At 42.8% G+C, this 27,241-nt stretch overlaps 1 protein-coding gene across 1 annotated transcript in view; it reads left to right on the forward strand.

Annotated features, from left to right (window-relative positions):
• The first annotated feature begins 467 nt into the window (after positions 1-467).
• DAPK2 (death associated protein kinase 2) overlaps positions 468-27,241 on the forward strand; it is a 63,260-nt gene continuing 36,486 nt past the window's right edge. The window contains exons 1-2 of the mRNA XM_075342655.1: positions 468-563; positions 9,161-9,260. Coding sequence (XP_075198770.1) covers positions 9,199-9,260 — 62 coding nt within the window. The 5' untranslated portion in view covers positions 468-563; positions 9,161-9,198. The remainder of the gene's footprint in view (positions 564-9,160; positions 9,261-27,241) is intronic.

Genomic DNA, 27,241 nt, shown 5'->3' on the forward strand with positions numbered 1-27,241 from the left:
CCCAAATTCCCATAGACTTTGCTTGAATAGAAGAACACATCCATTTTGGCATTAAACAGCGCAGAAGAAAAAGCAGCAAAAAAGCAGGTAAAAAGCAGGTAAAAAGCAACGTGCGCACATACCCTAACTGATCTCTTTGCTACTTTCCACACATTGCCTCAATGGGATCACACTCAGCCAGCCAGACTCTCGTATATATGTATAAAAATATATAAAACGTTGATAGGAACAGCTGATACACTGCTGAAAACTGTCACTGACGTCTGACAGAGCTTTTAAAGAGGTGAATGCAAAAAATGTATTTAACAGTGGAGGAAATCAGAAATCTGTTCGGTTGTAGCATTTGCATTGATCCTCTAGAGGACCTCATAGTAACGTCCATTTTATCTATGGGGCTTGCAGTACCTGACATGAGCGCTAGGTGTCCCTTAGGATCTGTAATGTAAATGACTAGGGCGAGGGTACGCACGGACAGTTACAGAAGTGTTCTCATGACAGATATAGGGGAGGGAGGGAGAAGAAGACGTCTCTGTGAGTTCTGGAGACTGTGACTGGCACAGCAGGTATGTCTTTCTAGCTTGGGGATGGTCTGTAAGGTCTGGGGTACATGAAGGCTCCCTGCACAGAGTTGGGCTTAGGCTCTTGCAAAGACTGTATGATAAGATTGTGAAATGTCTGGGTGTTTCTGGCTGGGGGTCTGCAGACTTTTAATGCATTTTCACATGTCAGTTTTTGGTCAGTATTTGTGCAAGAGTATCTGAAGCCGAAATAAGGAGATGCAAAAGAGGTTCAGATGTTTCCATTATACTTTTATTTCCAAAAGCAGATGTAAATGCTGACAGAAATGTTGTCTTGTGGTTTTCTCTTAGCACTGTAAGGCTGCCTATACCTGTGTCTTAGATTCCCTCAGAAAATGTACATTGTAGAGATACAAGGTCCATTGCCAAGTGCCCGTATACCTATTTATACTCAGTAGGGTATGCCTGGTAGCTGGTCTGGCACTGCCATTAATATCACTATGCTGCTGCAGCAGGGCATGACAATAGTGCCAACAAACAACTTGGATCAGTCTGTCCAGGTCCTATCTCTTCTTATATGTGCTTCTGTTATTTATTATATTGCCTTTTTTTATGGATCTCAGCTTGTACTAAATCTTTCTGAAAATATAATTACTTTTATGATCCACCGCATATGGGGAATACAATAAGTGGCAGCTCCCTAATGCAATGCATTTGCAGGATCCCCTATAGCAGGAGGGGTTTCCAGTGCCCAGTTTAGGCTTTAACCATAATTTCAGTTAATATTGTATTAAGGAGTTGCTATTTGAGCAGTAGATTTACCTATGCTTCAGTGTTTTATAAAGGAGAACACCTTGTGGCGGGTGTCAGTGTTTCCTAAAGCAAACATTATTTTTAGAACCAAACCGTCATAAATAATGCATTGCTACACACTTACACGCAGCACGTAGTAATCACACATTTATGACACGGATGTTTTATAGAATCCTATAATCATTACATGTCAATTATTTCAGAGCTGGAAATAGACACTTGGATGTTTGATAAGTATGGAGTGTTTGGATGGTTATATCTTCTTTGGTCCTTATTGAAGCAGACCATAATCTGAGGTAATCCATTGACCTGCCCAATATACATGTTTCTGTTGACTAATAATTTATATACTATTCCAAGGAATGCTATTGCTCCAAAAAAAACAAGGTTGTGAGACGGAGGATGACATCAGGGAATCGTGGAGGAGTGTAGTGCGGTTTGGATCATATTGTGGCACGGCACACTTTGGATTTGCAGCTAATTCTAGTAACGTAGACTTGGTGAAGAGGTAGCCAACACACTGGCGTTCCCATAGACATCCCAGTGTTGCTATATATACTGTATGATTTATGTGCATTTCAAATTTGGAATGTGTTTTATGGTCTGTGCATGGGGCACTGTGAATACACATGGGGTCTATGTGTGTGGAGGCTCGGCATGGCACCAGATGTAGGGAAGATCTTAGTGTAGCGATTCTGGGAGTCAAGTTGATGAAGTGGGGTGTCGAGAGCTATCCTGCCAAGAGAAGAAGCGGACCAAGCAGCGAGAAGTTGGTTTACCTCCAAATATTCTGTGCATTGTGGCAAAGTGTCATAACGGAGTATCTCTGACCAACTTTGGAGAATCCGGATCTCCACAGTGCAGATTAGGCCATAGATCCTGACATCGAGCCTTCACAGTGTTCTGAGATGCCAAAGCTGTGTCATTACGTGAAGTTAGCTTTAAGAGTTGTGTCAATGTGAAACCACCACGCTGTTTACCATGGGTTGTGTCTCTTTTAGAGTAAGTCTTAAGTTTGAAAGACGTACAGTGTACTGTGACATGCCGGCAAGATATATCGTACCAAATGCATAATGATACCAATACTGCGCTCAAACAAACAAGAATGCAGGGAATGCATTTGTTAAAATAAAAAACTAATTTTACTTAAAGGCAAATTGTAAAGTATAAATATATTGATGAACACAACAAACGCATAGAATGAGACTCAAGAACCAAAAATAATACCAAACAATAAGGTGAAGACTAGTTTAACACCTACAATGTGTGTATATATGAGGAACCAATGAGTGGTTAAAATAGCAAAGTGTAGTCAACTCAGATGGATTCCCAGGAAGCCAGATCGAAAATAATGAAAAATTTATAAAATTGTAGCTAAACGTCAATAATGGGTATAAGGTGTATATGGTAGAGGTTCACCCACCAATAACACGTGTTTGACAACTGCTTTCTTTGGGATGTAAGAGAAAAATTCAGCTCACCCGTATATGTATCCGCTCAGTTCAGATGGGATGCAGGATGTCCACCGGACAGGCAGGTCCGTAGGGGCAATAGCAAGGAGAAAGGACGGGACTCAGCACCAATTCCAGGATAGGAAAAATATAAATCCAACGAAAAATATATAAAAGTGTAGAAACTTTATTCAACGATTAAAAATCCAAGAAAAACATCATCGGTTCCATGAAAACATCATGGCTTGACGCGTTTCGGGCAGTTGGAATGTAGATAAGTCCTTAATCATAAGCCTATGCTCATAAGGGATGAGTCGGGGTCACAGGAAGTCAGCAGTGGCACGAGTGGAGCGATGCTGGGAGGATGCATATGCGCAGACTGAGATCTAGCACATGCTCCATCTCTGGCACCATTTTCCTGATGTCCATTGTGTCTGTTGCCGGGAGATCAATGGGGCATGCTTCGCGCCACCAGTACACCCCTCCTCCCAGCCCACGGACCCCAGCATTGCCCCACTCCTGCCACCGCCGGCTTCCTGTGACCCCTTTGTATCACCACAGCACTACATTTGGCTTATAAGAAAGCAACCACATTTCCCCCCAATTTTGGGGGAAAAAGGGGTGTCTTATAATCTAAAAAATACAGTAATTCTACATGGGTTTCTGCACAATTTTCTTGTAGAGTACCAGTAACACCCCAAGCCTGGCTCTCAAACCTTTTACATATTGGTATTCCATGATTTCACTAGAATTGCACCTAAACAAATCTGTTTCTTTTCCCTCTTGGGAACTTGGCACTTGCTCCAGTGCATCTGCAGTGGTGGAGAAAAAACTTGATATATGGCAGATATCAGGCTGAGTGTTCTGCCTATACATAAAATAGATCTCTCTACAGTATAAACGTTTGCACTGACCCACACACAAGCAGTTTCACTTTTCTGTGCAGTCTGGGGTAAAATAGGGAACCTCCAGTGATTATTTGGTCGTTGGGAGTTTCCACTTGTGAAAGTACAGTAAAGTACAGTCATTCAGAGCATAGTAATTTAGTGTCAGTGAGCGCTGAATAACAATTATCTCTACAGGTGTGTTGTCAATAAGTTTATGATCTCATGGTATATAGTAGCCAGAAATTAGAGTGTAAAATAAGAAATTTTGTATATTTCAGTGCTCTTTTGATTGAAATCAGATTAGTGGGGGACCGGGTTATAAGATCCCCACTGATCACTCATACCCTTGCACAAGAAGTACCCAGCTTAGACAACAGGACCACACATCTCCTGCCTGATAGCGCACGCAGACTGGATTACGTATTCAGACAAAAGTATAGGCTACAGGTATAGTGCAGTGACCGGTTGCAGAGTCCATGCTTGAGAGCCTAGTCACGGTGTTCCAAAGCTGACTGGATCGCTGAATATCTCCTACCTCAGTCCAACTGCACTTCTTCGATACTGCAGAAAAAAACAGTGGCCTGGGAGAATGCTCAGTTTGGGCCAGCAGCACAACCATGTCGCTGGATTGAACTGCAAATCTTCAAGAGTGCACCACCCCTTTCGACCCCCAGCAAGCAAGAAGCCCGGAGGTAGAGGAGCGGTATGTTCCTGAGGAAACAATATTACAGCAACTCTTTATTATAAGAAAAGAATAAAAAAAGATCAGGAAAACTCTTAGTATCACATTCCTGGCATAAGCTATACTTTGATTGAAATTATTTCACAAGCATGAATATTTACATTAGTCAATGAACCACAGAAAGGGCAGCACAACCTTTATCTGAAGGGAATCAAGGAATGGACTTTCTCTGCTGTAAACATGGAAATCTAGTCTGAGTCATTTCACGTTAGATGGAAGTTTGATGAGAGCCACAAGTGCAATGGATGACAATCCTTGGGATCACCAAAAGTAAACTTATTATCTCGTGAATTGACACCGTTAACAGATGTTCAGGATTGTTCTGATTATTGTAAATGAACATTTAAAAGGTTTTCTAGGCATATAATATTGATAACCTATCCTTAATAAAGGTTATCAATATCAGATTGGAGGGCGTCTGAGGTCAGGCGCCTCCACCGGTCAGCTGTTGAATGATGCTGTACAGAACAGGTCCATTTAGCGTGTAGCGAGCACCAGGTAGTGCGTATCAGCTCATACAGAAGAGAAACGGAGCTGATCTGCAAACCTTCACTCCATTCCATCCAGCAGCCACTGAGGCTAATAGCTTCAGATCGGAGTTGGTGCTGGGTGTCGGACTAAGGACAGGTCACACCGGTGTATATAGTGCCTTGAATATGTATTCATACCCATGAACTTAACACATTTTTTCACATTACACTCACAAACCTCAATGTGTTTTGTTGGGATATTATGTGATATGCCAACACTAAGTATTTGTGAAGTGTAAAGGAAATTATACATGGTTTTCTAATTATTGTAAAAATATAAGTTTGAACATTTGTTTTGTGCATTTCTATGGTAGTCTGATACACCTGAAGAAAAACGTATGCACGAAATGTGACAGGAATTGTCACACGAGTGACAGTGGAAGTATGGCACACGACACAACACAAGGAATACACCAGGGACACATTAACAATGGTGGGCCCTAGCGCTAGTGAGGGTAAAGATGGGACACCTCCTTCACTCACCTGAACCTCTACCCTACATTCCTAGCAAATCCTTATACAGGTTCCGCACCTGTTGCCAAACAGGATACCTGAGACTCTGGTAGGCCCTGTAATAGCCCTGGCTAGTGACCTGGAAGGTGAGGAACACTAGCGCCACCGATGCACTAATAAAACACAAGAAAGATAGGGGAAAAAATTGAACAGGACAATGGGACGATTTTGCAATGCTGTGAACACGGTCTTAAAGGATTTGTTTATCACTTTTTAACATTTACTGAATGTGGGCATGGTCAGGAAAAAGAAAGGGTGAATGGGGGTGATTCAGGGTTTGTTATTAAGGGTGCAGCCCTATTTTTTTTTAATTGTTCAAAAGTAGGGAGGTATAGTCACTTATTGTACATATGGTATCAATAATGTGAGCAATGGCTAGTCTATCAATGATGCCAGACAGTGGGGATTGAACAAATCAGTAGACAATTTTTGCTATTTTAGCATATATAATATTTGCAGCAAGACATATTCAATCCAGCTGTATCTGTAAAAAGATGCTATGTGATGATGTCTGATATTTCTCGTGAGCTATGGTTCTTATAAAACTCTTTCTGAAGAACTTCGTATACTTCAGTAATTCTACTATAAGGAAATTACCAGACCTTGAACTCTGCTACAGGGAACAATTGGGGATATTGCTGGATACACATGTGCACAATTGACAGAGACCCATCCACATAGACTGATGACTATAATTTACCCTAAGTAGTCACTTGAAGGGAAGGGATACTCATATTCATAAATTGTGATGAATGTAGATTGCTTTGTAAGCATTTTTTCCACTTTGACATTAAAGAGTCTTTTGATCTTTCTGTTGATCAATTTCAAACCCAATTTAATTCTACGTTTAATCAGCGTCATTACACAGAAAAGCCTGAGATATGACGGAGTCCAATGGAGCATGCAACAATTTTGTTCCTGTTTGATCCATCATATTATTACAAAATAAAAATTGCCTTTGTTAGAATCAGAGGCACACGAAGGTACAATAGATGCCTCCAGGACGTCTATGGCGTAACTATTAGGCTATATGTGCACGCTGCGTTTTTTCCCGCTTTTTTGCATGTTTTTGGGTGCAGTTTTGGTCTCAAAATTGCATGCATTTCCTTCCCCCAGCAAAATCTATGAGATTTCTTTTTTGCCGTCCACACGTTGCAGCTTTTTTTTTTGGCTGTGTCTTTGTGGTGACCACAAAGATGCAGCATGTCAATTCTTTCTGCGTTTTTGCCAGCGTTTTTGAGCCCTTCCAGTCAATATTTTTGACATAAAAAACGCACTGTCAGAAATGCATGCCGAGGGAGCGTTTTTTTGAGATCAAAAACGTGCATCTTTGTGGACACCAAAATGATGCAGGGTGCGCACATAGCCTTATGTCTCCGTAGATGAGACCATCCAGACTAGCTCTTTTGACCAAGATCACCTGCAAATGAAAAGTGAGACCTTCCTGAAAGTCAGAGAGCAAACATGAATCTGATACCTGATATACAGTATGCGGTCTGTATGTTTCCAATTTGTGCTGTAATTGCAGTTGTACAACTGGAAAACTGGCTTATCGGGTTCTGTGCACAAAAAGATAGACGTGTCTAAAAATAGTTACATTTCTTTGAACTGTATAGTAGAGGAAGCAGGTAGTGGGGTAAAATAACAATATATCTACAAGAACCCCCCTATTATCCTCTTGAACCAAAAGACAGTGTAGACCCGATTTACAGAATGTTTTTACTATATGTTTAGTGCATAAGCTAAAGCTTGCAACGTACAGGCTAAACACATGTATAGATATTCATCAGTCAAGTAGAGACCATAAAGTATCCTCTTAGCTTCCATTTAGTCAGTATATGTAAGTGTATTGCAAAAAACCCCCACAAAACAGTATGGCATAAAATATGGTATATCGTTGAGTATACATTTTTAAACATAGTAGTCACTATATGGCTTCCATCACACACGACCATTAATCACATGGCTTATAAGCTTTTCATAAGGCTCATATGTTAAATAAATCCAATATGTGGCTTGCAGCATCGGCTTTTAGGGCATTTGTTGAATGTATACAACATGAAAAGTTATTCAAAAGCATATGACTTGTACATTATATGGACGCCTAACTAATTCCACTACTCTAGGAAGGCTTTCCACAAGATTTTGGAGTGTACCTGTGTGAATTTTTGCCCATTCAAAAGAGCATTTGTGTCACTGATGTTGGTTGAGAGGGCCTGAATCACAATCTCTGTTCAGGTTTTCAATAGGGTTGAGGTCAGGGCTCTGTGCGGCCAGTCAAGTTCTTCCACACCAAACTCATCCAACCCTGCCTTTATGAACCTTGCTTTGTGCAATGGGACAAAGTCATTCCAGAACAGAAAAGGGGTTCCTCAAACTGTTCCCACTAAGTTGGAAGAATACAGTTGACCAAAATATCTTGGTATGCTGAAACCTTACGCTTTATCTTCATTGGCGATAAGGAGACTAGAAAAAAACATAAAAAACAACCCATAACATCCCTCCACCACCAATATTTACAGTTGTCATAATGCAGTCAACAAAGTAACATTCTTCTGGCGTTCACCAAAACTGGCATTGTTCTGACTGCCCGATAGAGAAGCATGAATCACTAAACAAAACATGTTTCCACATTATAGAAAATCCAAGGCACATTAATTTTTATGGCTTGAAAAAGGTCCCTTGTGGGGCGAAACGTTGTTATTGGATTTTTTTTTCTGTTGTATGCTGGGACAAATAAAGATTGATAAACAGAGAGGAACTGTCTTGATGCCTTGGATTTCCTTGGATTTTCTATAAAGTTGCAGCTGGTGGAGAGCTTTACCAAGCAGTACAAGTAATGGAGTAGCACATGGGACAATGTTGATTCAAGTATGTGTCTATGTTATGATGTGCTTTACATCACTATATCCAACACTTGACATTGTGCTTGGTGGTATAAAACTTGTTCAGCCATAGAAACCCATGCCATAAAACCTGAATTCATTGATGAATAGGTATGTCCCAATACTGTTTCCATGTAGTGTAGCTTATTGAATATAGATGCCACTGTTCTGCATCCATCACAGTCTCCATATAGTGCATACGTCAATAACTTTGTCTAGTGTCCACAGTAAATGAAGACAATTTGAACACAGCCTTATGCTGCCAAAAAAAAACCAACAAAATTAGAGGTCACAAATAATTGAATGCTCCATATACAGCAATCCCAAATATACTACTATAGTAGGAATATAACAATTCCATTTGGCTCACACTTTAAGGGGGAATTTCAGCATGAAAATAATGTGAAAACATCAGCTTCCTTTACTCTGGATTACTCACACAACATGTGAATACTTGTTAAAAATCGCAGGCCATTTCAGAAATGCTGTAAACATTTTAAGATACTTGAACACTGAGAATTCCTGCACTTTTTCATAAAGCACGCTTGGCACTAACCACTGACTATACAGGTTCAGCCCACATGTGTCACTTCGCTCATTGTAGAAGTGTGTGATCCATAAGAAGACATCTAATTAAGATTAGGATTAGCTCATACCAACAGATTGTTTTATAATATACTTGATGCTGAGCGATAGGTGTGCATGATAAAACATGACTGTTTTAGAGAAAACATTTGAGCACAGCCTATGTAATTCAGGGGGTGCACTATCGCTTGGTTTGTGGACTGTTCACACTACTCAAACTATATGTTTTTCCGCAGCCTTATCCAATGAAGTTCCCCTGACTTGAAGGTGTAGCATGGCTGTGTTCAAGCAGCAGAAAGTGGAAGACCTGTACATCATAGCTGATGAGCTAGGAAGGTAACCTGAGGTTTATTTACAGCTCTTACAGGATTATAGGCCCTAAAATTATAATGTGACTCGTTTCAGAGCCGTCGACAGTCCTGCAGCTGCTTACTTATATCAGTGTGACATGCTTATTATGTAAACCAGAAAATAGAACTTAGTTTTTTACTATTCCATTTGATGATCTGTCGAAATGTAAACCATGCCCCTTAAAATGTGAAATGAAATAATGGATAATGGATTGTATGGATGTTATCAGGATTGTTGCTGCTGCCTGAACCAATTGCTTACCACTCGAAGGAAAAGGAGAGTTTTATGGTATGCAAAATAGGTTTATTGATAACTGCAAAAAGTGAACCCTGACAGATGCAACACCAACGTTTCTGCTTGCGCCTTTCTCAAGGTTGTTGCTTAATGTAGAAGTACAAGAGAGCATGGGTCACATTGGACAACCGTGGCTTAGACAGGACAGGTGCTTCACACTTTGCAGTTCAAGAAATCAAGGTATTGGTGAGAAGATGATTCAGAACGATGATGGAGAGAAGGATAACCAGGGAGACTTGCAGAAGCAATGTGGCAGTGGCTGAGGTGGTCACTGCTGCAAGTCTCGCTGCTCATCTTCTACAGGCGTTCTCCTTCTCTTCACCATCGTTCTGAATCATCTCACCAATACCTTGATTTCTTGATCTGCAAAGTGTGAAGCACCTGTCCTGTCTCAGCCATGGTTGTCCAATGTGACCCGTGCAACTACCTTGAGAAAGGCGCAAGCCGAAACGTTGGTGTTGCATCTGTCAGGGTTCACTTTTTGCAGTTATCAATAAACCTATTTTGCATACCATAAAACCCTCCATGCTTTTAGGCTTTGTTTGCAATACTGTAGCTGCTTTTACCCTTGACATTCAGTCTCTAAACTGTAATCACCTGTGCTCTTTGGGACATCTGACCACATTCAAACACCAATTGTGAAGGTTCAAGCTCTTCGGTAGCCGCTGAGGTCTGCACAGGTACGAGTTCCATGTCAAACAGGTTAAAGTTCATTTTCTTGTATAAACTTGCAACATAACGTAAACAGCTTTTCAGCCAAAACAATCAATAACAAAAAAACACAGTCTTTTCACAGGGTAGGCACTATAAAGTAGCACAGTCTCATCCATAGACCAATACAGACAATGCTTATCATTCAGCTCAACACACTCCACTTTTCTCAGCTTCCTCCAGATGACTGACCAGTGAACACATGGCCTAATTCTAGCCATAGCTATCCAGGTGCACCTAATCACCACTAGTAGTGCTAGGATTTAAACCTAGCCTACCCCTCAGAGCCTAGAGAGAGCCAGTTCTATATTGCCTCGTCTGAAACTCCCAGTTGACCTCAGGAAACCTGTAGAGCTTTAAATTGGCCAAAAAAAAGGCTCATGCATAATTATACATTTTCCCTTATTGGTGTACTTTATAGCTGACCTCTCCCAACTTTCCCACCACCTCGTAATGTCCCTGCTTTTAGGTAAGGCCTAAATTCACTCCAAATGATTATACTTCATGGATTTATCCTCTTGGGCCTTGAGGAGGCGCTATTTTACCTGGCCCTTCACTTTCGTCCATCGGCACAACAGATCATTATGCTTGGCCAATTGTGGAAAACGACTATTGGCTCCTGGGGAACACTATTCAACATAATTACAATTTCCAGAGTACTTTTCATCGTTAAGTGCCTGAGCTGGGCAGTCTCAAAGTTGTCTTGAGAGTCCTCCAGGTCAGGGATATTGGGTACAGAGGATGCTTCCCAATCCTCCCTTGTTACCTTGTTGCCAGGGCAGACTCCTGGCAGCATACTGGACTACTGGGTGTTATAACGAAAAGTCACATCTGACAATTATAGCATGCAATAAGTCTTTCACCACTCCTACTTTGTGGGACACAGAGCCACAGTCTGTACATAACCTAGGCCCTGTGATATTTCTTGGCATCTCCATTGATACACCTCACCCCCAATCACTACCCAGGGACTAACAGATGCGGAAGTGTAACCTTTACCAGGATCACCAAACTTCTTGAGTCCAGGATTCCAGTTACAGTCACACCATTCACCATGACACGGCAACTGAGGCCCCTCACCAATTTGAGGTATGGCACTGCATGTGCGATGTGCAAAAAATAAGAAGTGTCGGCCTACGGAGCAGTCCATTGGTTCTAAGACAAATGGACAATAGACTGATATGTGACCTGGGGCACGACACCTCCAACATACAATGGTACACAATATACAATGTAGCCAGGCTTTGACCCCTCCTGATTCTTTGGGCACCCAGCAGACATGGTCTTGGGCCACTTCTTTTGGAAATCCCAGAAAGGTGACCCCAGGCTCCATTGGATGTTCAGGGAGTTCTCCAAGATTGCTCATGAGGCCATCTGCATTCTGGAGATCTTGGGCAACCCAGCTTTGCATAGACTTAGGTAGTGAGTGGATATATCAGTCCACTACCACTCTTTCCATCATCTCTTCCAGAGAACAGGTCTTCTGTTGCAGGCACTATTGCACCAGATGTATCATGTCAAACATCTGGGACGAGGAGGTTTGTCCCTTTGGTAGCATCAAAGGTGCACCCGTTACACCCTGATTGCCAGGGTTACGTGCAAACGTGCTATAATATTCACTTTCAGCTTGCTGTACTCCTTCCTTGGCATCCTGCAGGACAAGGTTGTAGTATGTTTTCTATGGCTCTGCAGTAAAGTATGGAGTTAAGACCTCTGCCCATTGCTTTGGGGGCAGTTTCTCCTTGTCTGCCACCCTCTCAAAGACAGTCCAGAAAGTCTCAAGATTATCCTGCAGTCATTTTCTGCAAGGCCTCCAGTACTTTTCGCCTCACATGACTGCTTGCAATTGCTTACCAAGCTCCTCCATGCCTTCAGACTGTGTTTGGAATACTGTAGCTGCCTTTACCCAGGACTTTGGGTCTTTAAACTGTAATCACCTGTGCTTTTTGGGACTCTGGCCCACATTCAAACACCAGTTGTGGGGGATTGAGCTGTTTGGTAGCTGCTGAGGTCCACACAGGTACGAGTTTCCTTGTCAAACAGGTTAATAGTTATTTTCTTGCATAAACTTTCAACATAATGTAAATAGCTTTTCAGCCAAAACATTCAATTGAGAAAACACAGTCCTTTTTCACGGTAGGCGCAATAAAGTAGTACGGTCTCACCACAGAGCAGTACAGGCAAGGCTTATCCTCAGACAAGCCTACCTGACCTTCCTCCAGGGGACAGAGATTTACTGTAGTATCATGGCAAAAAACCCCCACAATTTTGTAATTTACCTGTATTTTAAAACATGAATGATATCTTACTAAAAACAGTGTCCGATCTGTGAACTATCTACAGGTTGGACATTCCCATTCACATCACTAATGCTAAGCTACAATAAGGCTTAAAAGGGTTTTCCACTTTAACCCCTTCAGCCCCGGGGCACTTTCCGTTTTTGCGTTTTTGTTTTTTGCTCCCCTTCTTCCGAGAGCCGTAACTTTTTTATTTTTCCGTCAATCTTGCCATATGAGGGCTTGTTTTTTGCGGGACAAGTTGTACTTTTAAATGAAACCATAAGTTTTACCATATGGTGTACTGGAAAGCAGCAAAAAAATTCCAAGTGTGGAAAAATTGCAAAAAAAGTGTGATGGCACAATAGTTTTTGGGATGTTTTATTCACGGTGTTCACTATATGTTAAAACTGATGTGTAGGTATGATGCCTGAGGTCGGTGCGAGTTTGTAGACACCAAACATGTATAGATTTACTTGTATCTAAGGGGTTAAAAAAAATTCACAAGTTTGTCCAATAAAAGTGGCGCACGTTTTGCGCCATTTTCCAAAACACGTAGCGCTCTTATTTTTTGGGATCTATGGCTCAGTGATGGCTTATTTTTTGCGTCTCGAGCTGATGTTTCTAATGGTAGCATTTTTGCGCAGATGCTAAGTTTTGATCGCCTGTTATTGCATTTTGCGTAAAACTTGCGGCGACCAAAAAACGTAATTTTGGCGTTTGGAATTTTTTTGCCACTACGCCGTTTACCAATCAGATTAATTGATTTTATATTTTGATAGATCGGGCATTTCTGAACGCGGCGATACCAAATATGTGTATATTTATTTATTTTTTAACCCTTTAATTTTCAATGGGGGGAAAGGAGGGTGATTTGAACTTTTAGGTTTTTTGTTTTTTTTTTAAATTTTTTAAAAATTTTTTTTTACTTTTTTTATTTTATTTTACTAGTCCCCCTAGGGGGCTATAGCGATCAGCAATCCGATTGCTGATCGCTATCTGCTGATCACAGCTATACAGCTGTAAACAGCAGAAATAGTCACTTTCTTTTTTCCTCGGCTCCGTGCCGAGGAAGAATGAAAGTGAAACTTCATAGCAGCAGGCATCATCACATGACCCTGTTCTACGATGGCAACCACCGAACGTCACGTGATCACTCACGTGACGTCCGGAGGGGGCGGCGGTAAGTAAAAAAACATGGCCGCGCGTATATAGATCTCGCTGCCAGACTTTAGCAGCGAGATCTAAGGGGTTAATGTTCCGGGTGGAATGCGATTCCACTCGGAACATGTAGGCACACATGTCAGCTGTTGAAAACAGCTGATATGTGTGCCGATCCACGCCGCCTGCCCGCGGCAGGGGGCGGGGCTTACCGGGACACGATCCATGACGGAAAGATCCGTCCATGGTCGTGAAGGGGTTAAAGAAAAAAAAAAAAAAAGAGCCCCCTATAGCTTTGATATACGTAACATAACAAACAGAGCAAGTGCTCACCATTCCCGGGTCCAGCACTTGTGCCCACTACTACTCCAGCCTCAGTATTTTGGTTGCATAACATTGACAACTCACATCACCGCTGCAGGCAATCACTGAGCTCAGTGGCTCTCCTGATGTAGACAGCATGAGCCGCTGAGCTTAGTGATTGGCTGTTGAATATAGAATAGCATATGAGCTGTTGATATGACATCACTGTTGTAGCCAAAACACAGAGAGGAGCGATGAGAGTTAGTGCTTGACCCCGAGGATGGTGAGTACCTACCTGTTCTGATTCTAATGTTATGTATATAAAAGCATTTGGGGTCTGCTTTTCTTAATATGGAAAACCCCTTTAATATAGTAGTACATGTAAATGAATAAAACTGTACTATATCCTATTAGGATCATCTTTGTCACTTTTTAGTAGTTTATGGTTCCACTTTTCCTGCCTGCAAGCTCACTTTAAATATTCAGAAACCTCATTAATGACAATTATACTAGAGTGAAACAGAAAATATATCAGATGAGGGGGTTGCATATGGATTAAAATGTGGATTTGTATTATGGAATGGCATATTTTATAAGTAAAGGCACAAATTGAATTATTTTTCAAAAAGCTAATTGATCATGTAAGCGGGTTTGGGGGTTGATCATCATGATAGATTCCCCAGAAAGGGAACCTGTCACCAGATTTGGCAACTATTAGCTGCGGCCACCACCACTGAGCTCTTATATACAGCATTCCAGAATACTGTATATAAGAGCCCAGGCCGCTCTGTATAACGTAAAGAACACTTTTATAATACTCACCTAGGGGGCGGTCTGGTCCAATGGGTGTTGCTACTCTCTGGTACGAAGCCTCCTCCATCTTCCTTCTTCCCAGCCCAGAGTGGATGACGCGTCTACGTCATCCACACAGGCCAACATTGCGGTCCTGCGCAGGCGCACTTTGATCTGACCTGCTTAGGGCAGAGCAAAGAACTGTAATGCGCAGACGTGAGGGAAGGTTAAAGACCATCCGCACATGCGCACTACAATACTTAGATCTGCCCTGAGCAGAGCAGATCAAAGTGCGCCTGCGCAGGACCACAGTGCCGGCTAGTGCGGATGACGGACAACACGTCATGCACACAGGCCTCAGAAGAAGAAGGACGGCAATCGCTGCAGAGAGGAGGTAGCAGACCGGAGAGAGCAGGCGCCGAGTTGGAGAGCAGCGACACCCATCGGACTGGACCATCCCCTAGGTGAATATTATAAAAGTGTTCTTTACATTATACAGCGTGGCCTGGGCTCTTATATACAGTATTCTGGAATGCTGTGTATAAGAGCTCACTGGTGGTGGCCGCAGCTTATAGTCGCCAAATCTGGAGACAGGTGCCCTTTAAACTAGCTATTTGGTTGCACTACATTGGTATTTTGGGAGATAAAGTAAACTCTATATTGTTTATAGTATGTAGACCACAGTGCATTACAGGGAAAAAAGCTTTGCACAGGCAAAAATGCCAACATTTCAGATTAACACTGCAGACACACCACGGACTGAATACAAGAGTATTCAGGCATTGGGAGCCAGCTAGTGAGTATGTCAAAGGTGACCGAGTCAAACATGATAGACTCAGAAGAGCTGTTGGCTCTGCGCTTTGTCTAATATAGGAGTTACAAGTAAATGCCATTCATACATCTTAGTAGGAGATGTGGACTGAGGTTACCCCACTGAGGGGGAACGAATGAAGTAGAAAGAACAGCCTATAAATATATACAAATATACACTATTTCCGAATATGGTGGAATTAGTAATAAGTAGAGCAATGAATAGCTCTTGCGTCTCTTCTATTCTTCTTGTGTCTGATCAGTGGCAGACTTTTTCAACAAATAGCTCATGACGTGGGATAGTTCTTTTTTTCCTTGGAATGATTTCCAGATGAACCCCACATTACATCAGACATCGAGGTTGCTGGACAAGAGATGAGAAAAGCTGGTGTTATGGAGACGGGGGGTGGGGGGGGGGGGGGGGGGGAATAGTTGTAGGAATGTGCTAGGTGACAGGATAAGTTATTATGTATCGGGAGGTGATCTGGAGCTAAATGTCAGATGTGACCCCGTCCTGCCACCTGCAGATTAACACACGTCAAACTGTTATATTTATTTATTTATTTAGTTTGTTTGTTTCTTTTGTCTTTTCATTTCAGAAAAATATGTACCGCAAAATATATTTTGAATCAAAATGATTCAAACTTATTGCAAATTTGGTTTATTAGCAAAATCTACAAATTTTCAGCTTGTTGCAATAAACCAATTAAACAAGATCAATTTAACCCCTTCTCCATATAGGACTTACCACTACGTCCTATTTTGCAGTGTGTTCACACAAATAGATGTATCAGTACATTCTCGTGATTGTGCGAGCACAGTAACTGTACATATGTGATCACCGCTGGGAGCTCAGCTTTATTCACTATGTTCACACACTGCGTTTTTTACCTGCGTTTTTGGTCCGTTTTTGCTGCAGAAATTTCTTGAGAAATTCTTGTAACCTTTCTGCAGACATTCCCCAGCAAAACCTATGGCAAAAAAAATTAGCTGTGCGCACACTGCGTTTTTTTCTTAAGAAAATTCTTTCAGTAGATTTTGTTAAGAAAAAGAATGAGCATGTCACTTCTTTTCTGCAGCTAACTGCGTTATTTGCCATAGATAATTGGCACAATAACGCAGGGAACAACCAGCGGTAAAAACGCACCAAAAACGGCAAAAATTCAGGTGCGTTTTTGGTGCGTTTTTTAACGCAGGTGCACTAATCCTTCACTCTTAAGAAATTTCTTAAGAAATTTTCTTAAGAAAAATCATTTTTCTAGTGTGAACATAGCCTAAGTGATATCCGTTCTCCGGCTGTCAGAGCCAGGGCCGGTGCCCACTCTGCCCCTGACTGTCCAGTTGCCTAAATGTTGCGTTCAATAATGACTGCAGCATATAGAAGGCTGGGAGAGACCTCATCAGGACCCCCACTTCATGATCACGTGGTCCCAATCGTTGCCATGGCAACTCGAGGTCAAATTATGACCTCCAATTACCATGCTACAGTGGCTTGTTAGACCATGCTATGGTCTAAAGGCCCTGTCACACACAGAGATAAATCTGCGGCAGATCTGTGGTTGCAGTGAAATTGTGGAAATCAGTGCCAGGTTTGTGGCTGTGTACAAATGGAACAATATGTCCATGATTTCACTGCAACCACAGATCTGCCAAAGATTTATCTCTGTGTGTAAAGTGGCCTTTATAGGCATTCTGTCCTGTGTCACACTTGCAAGTGACTCGTGCGAGAATCGAGTCACATCACAAGGCACGGCCTGCCGCTCTCCGGACAGAAGCGCGCAGCTGCATGTATTTCTATGCAGCTGCATGCTAATTCACTATAATGAGGAAGATAGAGACACTTTGGACTCTCTCTGGCCTATAATTCAGCAGTGTCCGGCTTTTTAAGCGTTCATAAAAGTGTGGTCGGCCACATGTTTGTGCACTTCTGAAAAGATGGACACCGCTGAACAGAGGCCAGAAGGGGTTCAGAGTAACTCTGCTGCCTCAATATAGTGAATGGATCCCTTGGGGGTGTCATCTGAATCACGTCATTTGGAAATTTATTTGTAAACCCCAAAGAAAGTGCTCAGGAAAGAGCATAAAAGAAATATGATTTAAAATGTCAACTAAAATAATAAAAGCTTCAACTCATTTCACACAAAAAAAACAAGCCTCCACTTCGTTCTGTCATCGAAAAAATAGAGGTCTTCCACGTTACTGGTAACATAAAGGCTTTGGACAAGAGCCATGGCTTCCCCCAAAAAGTAATCCAGGAAATCCAAATCCAAATGCCCCCCTCCCTTCTGAGCTCCACAATGAGCCTAAACCATGTCTAGTGTCCACATGTTTCGCATTTCTGTAGTGAGAAAGCCCACTTAATTTACCAGGTGCATGACTCCAGAAGCATGAGCTGGGCACAATCTATGGGCATTACAATGTACGGGCACTACAATGGCAGATTTGCAATTTTCACTCAGCAACATCCATTACTGCTTGTTTCTGGAAAACACCTATGAAGTCAAAATAGTCACTACACCTGTGAATAAATTCATAGATGGGCATCATTTCCAAAATGGGGACCCTAGAAGGAGTATTCTGCTCTTCTGGCACTTTGAGGCTCTTTATATGAAGTTTGCAAATTATTCTAGAGAAATATATGCTCAAAGGGTCAAATAGCGCTCCTTTCCTCCATCGCAAGTCTCGCCGTGTGGCTAATCAGTACTGTACAGCCATCATATGGGGTATTGCCACACTCAGCAGAAATTGTGTGACACATTTTGGTGCCGCTGTTACTTATTTTCCCATGTGAAAAAGTAAAATCTGGGTCTAAAACTAAATTTTTGTGGTAAAAATGTAAATTACTTTTTTCACTGCCCAATGATATAAAATTATGTGACATACCTCTTGTGTCAATATGATCACTGCACCCCAAGATGAATTAATTGAGAGGTGTAATTTGTAAAATGTGGTCACTTATGGGGGGTTCTGGCAATGTGACATGCCACCCACAAACCATAATCACAAAATCTGCTGTATAATATGGTGCTCATTCCTTTCTGAGCCTTCCACTGTGCCTGAAAAGTAGCTCCTAATTGTATGTAGGATATTTGCGCACTCAGTAGAAATTGCAAAACAAACTGTGTGGTCCACCTTTTTCCTATTAGCGATTATAAAAACTTGGGGCTAAAAACATTTTAGGTGCAACAATTTAATTAGTCCTTATCACCACCCAATGATATAAAATTCTGTGAGGCACATGTGGTGTCAACAACATGCTCACTGCATCTGTCCCTGCAGCAGCCGGACTGCTCGGATCCGGGGTTGCCGTGGCCTCTAGGGTCTCCGGACACGGGGGCCCGGGGTCACCTGAAAATGAAAGGGGGCTATTTACAGGGGATTAATGTTCATGACGCCAACCGTGGTTCGAGGTAAGGGGAGTACCACCGCTGCCGATGGGAGTTCCCGGGGGAGATGTAGCGAGGTAGCCCTCCATGGGTAGGGGAGACCCCGGGACTCTGGATGGGGGAGTGTAGGGGAGCGTAGTGCAGGTTGGATTCAGGGTACGGCAGCATACTCACTTAGGCCGGGTTGATGTTGGTGCGACCATAAAGCAAACTCTGACACAGGAGTAAACCAAGTCTCTGGGTGCCACTGCCTCTTCAGGGGAGCTCGTTCGGGAGTCCGCTCCCGTATGTATTGCTGATGGTCTGTAACCTGCCTCCATACACTAGAATTTAGATGTTCTGAGTGACCCCTTGGCCTGAAGCTGTCGGGGTCCTGCTCCCTATAATTGAATGGAGGAGCTGTGCTCTCGATGGCTGTCATTTGGGATTTCAGTGGGCCGCATAAGCTGGAAAGCCCTATCCCCCTCGTTGTGTTGATGCCTTCGATCGCTGAACTCTTGGGGAAAGTTCATAAAGACACTATCCTCTACAGGTTAATTATCAGGTTGTGTGAAGCTACTCCCTGATCTAGGGTCCAGTACCCCGCCGTGCTCGGTACCGGTTCGGTTACTAGATTTTCCGGTGCCGACCGTTCTCCCAAACTAAGTCTGGCACCCCTTTCTAATACCCTGCGACCGGGTCTCCGACTCCTCCGGTCCCAGACCACCATCTGCGACCTAGCCAAAGTCTCCCAGGGAGCTCCAACTCCCTCTAGCTCCTCACTCTGAGGGCTACCACTGTTCCACTGTTCCAGGGAGCTGCTACGCCTAGCTCCTCTCACTCTGGGAGCTCTCACTGTTCTGACTCAGCCCCACCCACCAGTCTGCCTGACCTCTAGGCGGGTGGTCCTGTTCCAGCCAGACCACCCACTGGTGTGCCTGACAGGGTGTGGTGTGAGGTGTGGTTAGGATTTGAATGCTGATGGAGCAATACCAAAGGTTAGGATCGCAGAAACATGGGGGGGTTGAGCTCTGCACCTAAAGAGATAGGAGTGCAGTACCCTGTGATACCCTGACTAGTTCAGGGGCGTCACACATCCCTAGATGATTTCATTGAGGGGTGTAGTTTGTAAAATGGGGTCACTTATGGAGGGGTTAGGCTTTTCTGGCATTTCAAATACTCTGCTAATGTGATATGGCACCCTCAAACCACTATAGCAAACTCTGCACTGCAATATAGTGCTTTTTCCCTTCCCAGCTTTGCACTGTGCCTCAAAAGTAGTTTTCAACCACATATGATGTATTGCTAAACTCAGGAGAAATTGTGTAACAAATAATTGTTTTCTTCTATTACCCCTTTTGATAATTAAAAACTGGGGGCTAAAGCAACATTGTATTGGAAAAATTGGGAAATTTTAGTTTACTGAGCCCAATGTTATACAATTCTGTGAATCGCCTGAGGGTGAAAAATGCTCACTATATGCCTAGATAAATTCCATGAGATGTGTAATTTCTAAAATGGGGTATCTTGTTGGGGTTTCTGCTGTTTTGTCAGGTCAGGAGTGCTTCAAATGTGACATGGTGTTTGCAATCTATTACAGCTAAAATGACACACGGATGACACACGGATGACACACGAATGACACAAGGATAGTACACTAATAGCATACTGGTGACACACTGATGATACACACACTGATGGTACACGGATGACACACGGATGACACATGGATGACACCCTGATGGCACACTGATGACACACTGATGACACACGGATGACACACGGATAATATATTGATGGTACACCAATGGCACACTGGTGACACATGGATGATACACATGCTGATGATACATTGATGACACACTGATAGTACACTGATAGCACACTGGTGACACACTGATGATACACAGATGACACACTGATGGCTCACTGATGGCACACTAATGGCACATGGATGACACACTGATGACATACGCATGATACACACACTGATGATCCACTGATGACACACTGATAGTACAGTGATAGCACAGTGGTGACACACTGACGACACACGGATGACACATTGATGATACATGAATGACACATTGATGGCACACCAATGGCACACTGATAACACACGGATGACACATGGATTGAAACCACTGATGCCACTTGTACAGGTTTTCATGTATGTGTTTTATATGGACGTCTGAAGAAGGCATTATAGAAATAAGTGTGATATATGGCACTAAGTGGTTAAACGTGCTTTCAATAGATTGTAACTCATTAATAGCTCCCACAATTTCAGACTCATAATATGGTATGTCCTTCAACTTTAGTGAAGCTGGTAATAAACAGTGAAAATTAATTCTCCAGATTAAAGCTTTATCTTCTCGCAACCTTAAAACTATGAAACATTAAAGGCCTGATCTAAATGTACACAATGATCATACTTTTGTAATTGCAATGGATTGTATTTCAACTACACAAGAACGGTCAAATACTATGTCTTTTTTTCAACATGTGCAACTCTAAACTACAAGTATGATCACAAATAAAGTTGGATCTGTCTATTATAATTGTTACATACTCCTGGGCTTCAACAGTCACATTTTTGTCAGAGAGGAAGAACAGTGATCCTTCCTCTTGAAAAAAAAATATGAAAGCTGTAGCTGATCAGTTTCCACTGATTAGCTGCATCGGTCACATAATAATATTTATATAAGACGGGTGAGGGACTGAGTGTGGGCCACGGTGCAACACCGGAAAGTAAATATTTTTTTTTATTTTGGGGCTGTTGATAAGGGGTTGTTCTGTGATGGCAACCCATTTAAGAGCTTAGCTCATGGATGAAAAGACTCTATGAGAACACATGAATATATTCTCTTGTGTATGCCTTTGTATGAAATTGGAGGCACACACAGGCCCCGTGTAGCTTTGTGGTAGCCCTATTACAGTTTGTACAGAACAAAGCTGTAATTTGGGCGTGAGCCCTACTGCTCATTAAGACCTGTCCACTTCCTAAATGCAATCTGCAGGTCCTGTGCTCTACACATCTGCTGATTCTACGCGTACTATTCAGACACATGATAACCTATACATGCACCGTGTATGTCACTCACATACTTCTCATAGCTCTGCTACTATATTAAGATTCCCATGAGCCTTTTACGATTCAGAAGGTGCTTTCTAGTGGAAGGAGTTACTTCTCATGTTAGCGCTGCATGGACGGAGAACGCTTAGCGTCTTTCACCTAATTGGATCTGGACAACTGTTATTATTCATTGGCAAGGCTATGACACGTAGCCTTGTTTCCCAAGATAAAGGGCCTCACTTTGGCAGCCGTCTAGAAACAGACTGGACACAAAGATTTGTAAATAACCTAATACCAGATGCTGGAAAGTTATTGACAAAGGGAAGATATGCAGAGTGCAATAAATCTACCGGCATTACAATGAAAGGGGTTGGTCACTACTCTACAGTACTGGCCACATCTTTGTAAAACTGATAGGGAAGGCTTTTTCTAAATACCTTGATCAGCGAATTCAGCCTCTGAGTGGCGCTATCACGGTTCTCTCATCCCCAGGAAGAGACTTCCCGGGCTCCGTGACCTCTGGGATCCGGTGATGTCACGTCAACTTACAGTTAACATGACAACACTGAGGCTGGCCCCAGTCTTCCTGAGTGACTGGACTGTGGGTGGTGTTTCACTGCTCATCACAGCCCAGCGTCACAGCCCAGCATCTCCTTGCTCTCTCCTTCACTGCAGAGTGCTATAAGCAGGAGCGACGCTAGGCCGTAACAAGCGGTGAAACTTCGCCCACAACCAAGTCAGTCAGGGAGACTGCGGCCCGCCTTGGTGATGTTAGGTTAGGGTTAGCTGGAAGTTGACGTGATATCACCGGATCACAGAGGTCACAGAAAGCGAGGGGTCACTTCATGGGGAAGAGTGGACCACGATAGCGCCGTTCAGAGGCAGAATTGGCTGAACAAGGTATTTAGAAAAACCCTTCCCTATCAGTTTTACAGAGATGTGGCCACTAAAGCAGAGTACTGAACCACCTCTTTAAGTGTACAGTACATCTTCTTTCTTCTATAGATATAGACTCATAGATTTTATGCAACTGGAATTTTTCTGACTTTCACATAGTAAAATTCACACTATTAAAAATATATGTGCACAATGATGGCATTTTTACGTTGATGTGTCTATAATATGTTATTATTTTGCACTGACCCTTAGGGTAATTATTGATAGCCTTTGGGGGCACATTGTGGCTAACATTGGGGTAAATTATGTCTAGCTCTTTCGGACACGTGACGCCCTGGACGAGTCAGGTCATCACAGGGTACTGCGCAATCTTTCTCTCCTAGTGCAGGACTCAACCCCCATGGTTCTGGGTCCCCATCTCGCAGTACTGCCTCCACCAGCATTCACAAATCCTAGTTACACCTCACACCACACCTGTCAGGCACACCAGTGGGCTGCTTAAGCTGGAATAGGGCCACCCACCTAGGGGTCAGACAGGGAGGTGAGAGGTGACAAGTCAGAACAGTGGTAGCCCTCGAGCTGTGAGGAGCTCGAGGAGGCTGGGAGTTGGAGTTCCCAGGGCAAAGGAGACTAGGTCGCAGATGGTGGTCTGGACCCAGAGGAGTCGGAGACCCGGGAGATTGTGACTGGGTGCTTGGCTAGTCTTGGAGGATAGCCAGCAGCCACAGTTCAATAGCTGGGCTGGGACAAAAGTCATGACGAGGTACACAGACCCTAGGTCGGGGAGAAGCTGCAGGCAACCCGGCAATTAACCTGCGGAGGACAGGTCCTATATGGACTGTTAACGAAGCTCAGAGATCGGGGGAACTAGCGCAACGAGGGGGATAGGGCTTTCCAAGCAAAGCAGCCCACTGAAATCCCAAATGTGAGCTGAGAGCAAGTTCCTCTTGCTACTCATAGCAGGGAGCGGGACCCGGAAAGCTCCAAACTGACGGGCCACAAAGGACACTCTAAACTACTGTGCTAGGAGGTAGGTAACAGACCATGCGGCAGTGCTGCGGGGGATGGGACCCAAAAGAGCTCCCCTCGGAAGACAGCGGCATTCAGAAACTTGGTTTACTATGTTGTCAGTGTCTGCGTTCTTCTGAGTGAATACCTGATTAACCCCTGCAACCAGCGAGCTTGCGCTTCCCCCTGCACCCCAGACCACTATCCACAGTCCCGGGGCCTTCCCCTACCCATGGAGGGTAACGTCATCTGGCTGCCCCACTCCATCACCACGAGTACTCTCAACGGCAGCGGCAGTACTCCCTATTACCGCACACCACGGGTGACGTCACGAACTATATCTCCTCTGTAAATAGCCCCCTTCTTCATTTGAGTGTGGCCCCGAGACCCCGGGTCTGGAGGCCCTCGAGCCATGAGTAATCACCCCCAGATCCGAGCGGTTCGACCGCTGCAGGGGCGGCACACACACCTCTTTTCATAGAGGTATGATGTCTACCACACATCGTTTCTAGACCTCATTTTATTGGAGAAGCTGGTCCACCTTGCTCTTTATAAAACTATTCACCAACATTAAAAGGGTTGTTGTACAAGCAACACTATAATTTTTTAGGAATTTCTTCAGAGCCGACTCTGAGTTCTGTCAAGTCCTTGGTGGCACTGGCTACTAACGCTGAGTTAATAATCTACAAGAGAATTACATTTCCTATCTATACAGGAGGTTATTTTTATTCTCAGGTACTTTTACGTCTTCACTTGGTGTTACTATATTTCGTCCCTGACATTCCTTGGATGACTTCACGTTGCACACTCATGACTGTCATCAGGCTCTGTTGCTCCCAAGGGGCCGGCTAGCATCGTGTTACCGGCCACTGATCATTTTTGTCTGTATTTTGTGAAGTGTAGAGCTTTATTAGCTTTGTGGCAATTTGTGTGTGTGCAAGCTAAACAATATACAATGTAGAACCCGAGAAAGTAATATAAGTGTTATAGTCTGTGGACAAATATAAGCTTGTTGTATAAGCACATTCCTGCTCTGTTTGCTGAACCTGTGCTGTATATTGACATATATACATTGGGTGGTCTGATTCATTAAGACAGGCATTTCATACACCAGTCTTAATGAGAGCCGTGCAGGCGTAAGATGGCCTAATTCAATATAAATGAATTAGGTGCATTTTTCATACAATCATAGCATGGTATAGTTGGATGGGACCTCAAGGGACATCGGTTCCAGCCCCCTGCGAGTGCAGGTTTTTCTAAATCATCATGTTTATCCAGCTTCCGCTTGAAGATTATCAGTGACGTAACTCCATGCGCTTCACCAGAAATGTTCCTCCAAGTACTGGAGTACATTTATGGCGTAAGTTATGCCACCGAAGTGACTTGACTTTTGAAGGATTTAATGGCCACACCGTGTCATGCCCATTGCTTTAACATTCGAGTTGCACAAAAACTTTGCGACTTTTCAAAGTTTTTTTTCTGTCAAAAATCTGCTGAAAATACTTCAATGCATTGAGGCCTAAGTGAATAGATTTGCTATAAGGTTCGAGGATCTTTCATCAGATTGAGCAGGATAACCTGGCCACATAATGGAATACATGCTGCAGAACTGATTTTCTTTTTTTAAGTTCTCAGCTCTGTTGCAGACATATTAGTTTGTATATTTTAAATGCTAATTTACACGAAGACTAAGGTGTGTGTTAACAGAGATTCTGCTATGGAGGCTTTTACACTTTTCTCTGCTTGACTTTGACTAATTAGAAGCAGAATGTGTCATGGATGAAAAAAAAAACACACCTCCAGACATGGTCAGAATCAGATTTGCTCTCCTCACTGATTTCACAGCTGATATCTACTGTGATTACAAGAGTGGGAAAAGAGTAGGATAGTGCTGTGTGTCATTACAAACACTTATGAATCTGCAGCTCTCATTTCACGCCACAGTCAGGTCTACTTAACTAGTCCCCGCCCATCACACTGACTGCCATGAAATGAGAGCTATAAGAAGTGTTTGTAATAGCACACAGCCCTGTAATGGCACTCCAATCATCCTCTTGTAATCACAGTGTATTTCAGTAGTTATATCAGTGTGGAAAGAAGGACTGTCTGTCATTACATGTCTCACACAGAGAAAGGCAATTCTGATATTTCCACAGATCTGTTACCAATTTCATAATACGAACTGTGTACAATAATATAGTACCACTCCAGATTCCTTTTTTTTTGTCACAGCTTGATTATTTTTTTTAAGAGTACATTTACACTATATACAAAAAATCGGTCAGATTTTGATCCAGAAATGTAGGATGATTTTTTTTCTCACTTGTCATTCTTATGTGCAATTTTTTTTTTCTAAGCAGCTATTATCCATTTACAATCATTTTCAGGACCATTTACATTGTCCTATTTTACAGAATAGTAATCTATCTATAAAAATTGGATAGCATACGGATAGCCCATGTGGCATCTGATTTTTTTTTTCTCACACCCATGGCCTTGAATTGGTGATTCCTGTATGATTTATATGTCCTATCACAGCAATTGAATAACATAGGTACAAGTACAATCCCTTTTTTTTCGTATTGCACTTGTCTGAGTTTTATGCTAGCGTGAGCATGCCCTAAATCTAAATCCTCTGACCCGGTGTTAATCTCAACCCCCCTCATGTCTTCACCTTTTTTTGGTGTTGCTCCCGTCCCACGGCGCCATCTTGCGACTGTATCGTCTGACTGGCCTGAAGTCAGAAGTTATGTCACAAGCTCTTAATGCAAATCTATGAGAGCAAAAACAAGGCTCTCATAGACTTATATGGAGTTGTGGCCTCCAGCTCACTCCATGAAACACTGAAGCATCTGGGTGCTCACAAACTGGAGAAGACCGACGGGAACAATGCTGATATGCTCTTCCAACAAGCCTACAACCTACAACAGCCCTCAGTCCAGTAGACCACTGCGCAACCAGCTCTGTCCTCACCTATTGTACCATCACCCATTCCCTGTAGACTGTAAGCCCTCGCGGGCAGGGTCCTCTCTCCTCCTGTACCAGTCTGTTATGTACTGTTAATGATTGTTGTACGTATACCCTTTCACTTGTAAAGCGCCATGGAATAAATGGCGCTATAATAATAAATAATAATAATAATAATAATAATAATAGATGAAGATGTATAGAATATAGAGTAGGAGCAGGGGATTTAGATTTAAATCACCACTACAGCCATAAAAATAAAAATAAAGCTGGTGTGGTGTTTTAAATATATTTCTTAGACATGAT

The sequence above is a fragment of the Anomaloglossus baeobatrachus genome, chromosome 4 (genome assembly GCF_048569485.1).
Source record: "Anomaloglossus baeobatrachus isolate aAnoBae1 chromosome 4, aAnoBae1.hap1, whole genome shotgun sequence".
NCBI classification, from domain to species: domain Eukaryota; kingdom Metazoa; phylum Chordata; class Amphibia; order Anura; family Aromobatidae; genus Anomaloglossus; species Anomaloglossus baeobatrachus.